This window comes from Arachis duranensis, chromosome 5, assembly GCF_000817695.3.
Source record: "Arachis duranensis cultivar V14167 chromosome 5, aradu.V14167.gnm2.J7QH, whole genome shotgun sequence".
In the NCBI taxonomy this organism is placed as follows: domain Eukaryota; kingdom Viridiplantae; phylum Streptophyta; class Magnoliopsida; order Fabales; family Fabaceae; genus Arachis; species Arachis duranensis.
In genome coordinates, this window is record NC_029776.3 from 106,336,587 (window position 1) to 106,342,831 (window position 6,245).

General features: G+C 26.6%; 1 protein-coding gene across 1 annotated transcript; it reads left to right on the forward strand.

The window, feature by feature from the left end:
* Window positions 1-1,331: 1,331 nt before the first annotated feature.
* LOC107491489 (abscisic stress-ripening protein 2) lies at window positions 1,332-2,554 on the forward strand. The gene is made up of 2 exons (XM_016112328.3): window positions 1,332-1,572; window positions 2,249-2,554. The coding sequence occupies exons 1-2, from the start codon at window positions 1,405-1,407 to the stop codon at window positions 2,465-2,467; spliced, it is 387 nt and encodes a 128-aa protein (XP_015967814.1). The 5' UTR covers window positions 1,332-1,404; the 3' UTR covers window positions 2,468-2,554.
* Window positions 2,555-6,245: the final 3,691 nt, after the last annotated feature.

The following is a 6,245-nucleotide window of genomic DNA, read 5'->3' on the forward strand; positions in this document are numbered from 1 at the left end:
TTTTTTAGGTGAACAATTAAATTTAATATTTTATTAAAGATCTTTATGGCTAAGAAAATTAGTCACAAAACCCCCTCTCCTGCCCAAGGCACACTATACGGGCCAGTGTTACATTTTTATAAACTCAAAATCACATGACAAAATGGCCCAAAAAAACAGACGCATGACAAAAGAAATTCCCTTTTTCTTCGTCATTTTCATTGTAAAACTATATATTAGCTTTTCATTAAGAATGATGATTGTATAATAATGTATGTATAAGATGCCCTTACAATATTTACTTTAAATCTGCTAGCGAACTTTGTTCCTTGGATTTAAAGTGTAGTAGTGCAATTGATCTCATGTAGTTTTTTCTTTTGTATTGTCAAAACACAAAATTTATTTAAATGTAATTATCATCTTATTTAATATAACTAACATATTATTTATTTATGGAAAATTGCATGATATCTTTTACTTAGTGCCTAAGTTTCTTCTATCCTATTTTTTATAACAAATTTTAAATATTAATTATTTAACTATTTTTTACAATTAAATACCAACTTTTAAGTACCACAACAAACACATTTATTTATCAACCATTGTATGAAAAATGAATTTGAATAAAACTACTTAACTAATAAGGATATAAATTGAAAGAAAATAATTCTTTTTGGAACCCCATAAATTAACAAAGTTTCTCCTCATAATTAATCTATCATTTTAGGTCGGCCAATACAAATCAACAACTAGGTTAATTAGTGTGTACGAATTTTTCAAATATATTCTTTTAATCTTCCTTATTCTGAGGATAAAGCGTGTGTAAAAGTCAATTATATATTCCTTCCCCGAGTAAATTCTGGCTGAACAAAACTATTTCAATATGGTTCCTTCCATTAATAATAGAGTCAAAACAATTTTATTACTTTAAAGAAACGAATAAAGTAAGAAAAATAATCGTCCAAACCATGAACAAAAAATTCGAATGAATACAAAGTTCGTCATATGTGCTAGCTAGTCATATATAAATTAAAATATAGTATAAAATGTATCAATTTTATTATATAAGAAGACTTTTTTGTATGTTAGGTTAAATATGTAATTTTCGTACATAACTTATTACTTAAGAAAAGACATTATTATTATTAGTTAGTTTCTTTACTAATAATTAGTATGTCTTGACTCGCATAATAAAAAAAATTAATATGCACATTATTTTTTTGCTTTTTGATATTTATGCACATTATTATTAATAGAATATTAATATGCATTGACGAGAATTATTAAACCGCGTGACCTAAATTGCTTAACACTTATATAAATAGCTTAATTAATCTCCCACATAAAAAACCATCTCAATAAAACATAGAATATTGTTATCATTCCCTTCACCCTTAGAAACAATAACATATTAACATATATATCATGGCTGAACACCACCACCACCACCACCTCTTCCACCACCACAAGGAGGATGAACAGCTAGTGGATGCCGCCGGGGCCGGATTTGATTACAGAAAGGAAGAAAAGCACCACAAGCACCTTGAACAACTTGGTGAAATGGGAGCTATAGCTGCTGGTGCTTATGCTTTGGTAACTTTTATTTTAATTCCGTAATTTTATCTCAAAACGCATTGTTATTAATTTCATCGTAACATTTCATTTTTCATTAAATTTCAAATTTAGGTGCTCCAAAAATATTAAATTAGTATCTTGTTTATTCAATATATTTTACATGTTTCCACAGTAAAATGTTCTGATCTCAAGTAATTATATATTTTGACTATGATGAAAATCAATCAATTATTCCCAACAAATTTTTTATTTGAAATTTTGGTTTAAAATATTTTTTTATTCTATAAATCCTGAAAAATTAGTCACCTTACAAATAAATAGTCAAATATAAATTTTTTTATGTAAAAATTAAAAAATACTATAAAAATTGTACGCCACCAAAATTAATTGGTAGTATAAAATATATATTAAAAATAAATTAAATAACACGTATATAATAACAAAAAAATTAAATATATAAAAATATGTTAGTTAGTTGGTTAAGAATTTGTTATCTCCTCCCTTGCATTTAGCTAATCACCGCACATATATGAAGTTTGTTAACATATATTATATATTCTATCTTAATTTAATTCCTTCTTTGACATGTATGATTGTTTATCAGAAATTAATTATCAAAATAAATTTTTAAAAAATGTATCAAAACAAGATTATTTAATTTAAATATTGACCAATTAATAATTACTATGTGTAGCATGAGAAGCATAAGGCAAAGAAAGATCCGGAGCATGCCCACAAACACAAGATAGAGGAGGAGATAGCGGCGGCAGCTGCCGTCGGTGCGGGAGGATTTGCCTTTCATGAACACCATCAGAAGAAAGAGGCAAAGAAAGAGTATGAGGAGACTTATGGAAAGAAGCATCATCATCTCTTTTGGTGTGAATATGTCTGTGTTTGTGTTAAGCTTTCATAATTTTAATAAAAAATAATAATATGTGTTTGTAATTATTGACTTTGACGTCTCTACATATATATAAATGAAGTAAAAAATAATGCTATGATATATATATGATTTTTAATTAATTTTAACTTAAATGAAGTAACCAGTAACCACTCTATCATAACTCAAGTTTGTTATAAAAGATATTTAATTAGATATGTAGATTATTTTTGTCAAGTCTAATAGACTTAATATTTTTTTGGTAAATTAAACTTAATATATACTTTTAGGTGAACAATTAAATTTAATATTTTATTAAGAATCTTGATGGCTAAGAAAATTAGTCAGAAATCCCCTCTCCGGCCCAAGGCATACTACATGGGCCAGTGTTACATTTATACCAACTCAAAAACACATGACAAAAAGGCCCAAAAAAAAACAGTCATGACAAAAATAATTATCCTTTTTCTCCTTCATTTTCATTGTAAAAGTTAAAACTATATATTAGCTTTTAATTAAAAATGATGATTGTACAATAATGCATGTATTAAGATGCTCTTATATTATTTACTTTAAATCCGCTAGCGAACTTTGTTCCTTGGATTTAAAGTGTATTGCAATTGATTCATATTGTATTCTCAAATACAAAATTTATTTAAATATAATTATCATATTATTTAATACAATTAACATATCATTTATTTATGGCTAATTATATAATATTCTTTATTTCGTCTTTAACTTTTGTCTATCTTATTTTTTATAATAAATTTTAAATATTTAAAATTTATTAAATTTTATATTTTTAAATTAAATATTAATTATATTAAATTTTATATTTTATATTTATCTTCACAAAAACTTTACAAGTTTATATTATTGTACACTATAAATTTTTCTTTCTTCTTTTTGGTCTCTTCTTATAATAAATTAGAATATTTTTATCCAAGTAATTTATAATTTAAATTTGTTCTAATACTTACTCTGACAGCTCAATAAATGAATATCATGAAAAAATGAACAAAAACAAAGAAATTAAAAGCAGAGAATAAACAAGAACAAAAAAATCATACCCCAACTTTAAGCATTTGTATGAGCACATTATAAGTTATTCTCTATCTGTACTAAATGTAATTTTAATTAGGGAAATTATTAATTTGGTTTGGTTTGATTTTGGACCAAAAATCAACCGAATCGATCTATTCAGTTTTTATAGAGTATCATTGTTGTTTATACAACAATCGAATCGAACCAAAAGTAGTTTGGTTTGGTTGATTTTGTCAATTTTTAAATCCTAACTAATAAAAAATTAATCTCAATAAAATGATATTCAAAACAATCAATAAACTGAAATAACATTACATTACATTCAAATTCAATACAATTTCAACAATTAAACATAAAACAAACACATTTGTTAAGTTTAAAATGTCCATTTCAATGTATTACTAAACCACTTCTTTGGTTCGATTTGGTTTTTGCTAAACCAACAAAAAACCGAATCGAACTGATTGATTTATTTCGAGAAAAAAAAAACGATTTTTTTTTCTATTCAGTTGTTGTACATTTTGGTTCGATTTTACAGTAAATTTCGATTCGGTTCGATAACTTACGCCCCCTATTTTTAACACAGTTTTTTCATTTTAACACTGACCTACCTTTCTCTACAAATTTCAATTTCAATTTAGCATAATCGAAAAACATAACCACTAGCTCAACACCTTTTTTTTCCCTATTCATCATGCACTAAATTGTAACTCCAACGATCCCAAACAACAGAATTCTAGCCACTATTACAGTAGTACCAATTCTGTTGCCACCTCCTCTAGTTATAGGACCTGAATTATCCGTTTATGATTTGTTTTGAGGTGGAGTGAGAATAGATGCTGGATGTGGCGCCAACCAATTTAAAAGTGATAAAGAAGATAATAATCTAGGTGTAAAATTTGAAAGAGTTGATTGAGTGCTAGATATTGTATTTGGGGAGACATGAAAGTCGAAGAAGGACGTAAATTTTGGGGGGAGCTCATGTTAACGGTGGTTGGGAAGGGGGAGCTCATGTTGACGGTGGTGGCAGCATTGATGTGGAACTTTTGGGGGTGAGAAATTCAAGATTTGGATCTTCTAAAGTTTGAATTTTATTTTATAGAATAAAGTGTGATCTCTCACCATTAATTTCATAAGTGAGACAAAGAATAAATATAAAAGAAAAACTATTCAAAGATAAAAGATTACACCTTACTTTTTAAAGTAAAATTCAAATTTTAGAAGATTAAAATTCAGAACATCGGAAGTGATATGGATGATTAAAATGGAGGGTAAAATTTTTTGTGATGGCCCAAATCGTGACAGGGTACAAAAAAAAGAAGAAAAAATCAAAGTCACTGAATTTTATTAAATTTAGGGATTAAAATTTTTTAAAGAGCAATGTTAGGGGACAGTAACTTTTGTGATTAGTAGCTATTAAATAGTCATTAATGATGAATTAATGGTATGAGATTGATGTGAGATTTCATCCAATGATTCACATTTCTTTGCTAGTTACATGCTGGCCAAAATTCCATAAAGTTAATGGCCCTAAACTTTTCCTTTTTTTAAACTTATTTAGAGACTAAATTGTTACAAAATAATACTTTTTTCTTTCGCGTCGGATAATCCAAACACGTTAGTTAGTGATGTCACATGTGCTTATCGATATGATTTAGCTGATAAAAACTGTCTAAAAATTATTATGAATCCTAGAATACAAATTTAAAGATATAATTAAATAACTATTAATCTTGAGAATAATTTAAGTTTTGACTACAATTTTAAAAATTATTTTAAAATTTAATTCTTAAAAGACTCTTTGTGACTTTATTGAAAGATTAGATTACATTACATGTAAATATTTTCATCAAGCAGCAAAACGAAAATGAGACACATTATGAAGTAATTAACTCATCGTATTCAATTCTTTTCAAGTGGGGTTAAGTTAAAAGTGTATGTAATGGCAGCTATATATCATCATCATCTATTATATTGATTATTAGTTATTAATTAGCTGGCTAGCTAACGATAATTTATTTTATAAGATACTTGTCCAAATTATTTATCATATTTTATGTATATATATAATAGTTTATATTTATATACATATAGTTTCATTTTTTTCTGTGATATGAGAAAATGAGAAATAAAACAAAAATGTGGTAGCATGCAACGACACTTTTCTTTGATTTAATTTATTTAACTTTTTATTCATGACTTAAATGTGTATAAATACTCCATAAAATAATGAATATTAATTATTATAAGATCCCACCGACGAAAGAGGAGGGGCAAGTCCTCAATCTAAAGCTGTCAGCCACTGCTATATATATAAATGGGCCAGTTCATTATTGGACATGGGACCCACCCGTCCACGTGTCTAATACTTTTGTACACGTGGCACATTTACTCCACAAATTTAGTCAAAATCATTATCCTCATCTCTTAAATCCTAATGAGTCAGATGATTTTTCCTAAGTACCTATTATTACATTTAGATTATTCAATGATGATGACATCATGTATGAGGAAAAAAATTATTATTATTGAATATTTTGCTCAACACAATTGTTGTTGGTGTTGTTTAATTAAAAAACATTACTAAAAATAAGTTTTATTACTTATTATATTAAGGATAATAACTAAGGTTTAAGTAATAATTGATGATGACTTGAGTCACTTAACTACACAAATATTTAAGACTTGAAACTATTTTAAAATTTTTCTTATTGTTTAATTTGCTTGCATCTTAGCAAAATAAACCTAATAGGAGAAGCTAAGG

What these genes read in the sequence shown, in the direction of transcription:
- LOC107491489 (XM_016112328.3), top strand. Translation starts at nt 1,405, where the DNA reads ATGGCTGAACACCACCACCACCACCACCTCTTCCACCACCACAAGGAG. An exon ending in CTGCTGGTGCTTATGCTTTG is followed by an intron (nt 1,573 to 2,248) that starts GTAACTTTTATT and finishes TACTATGTGTAG; the next exon opens with CATGAGAAGCATAAGGCAAA.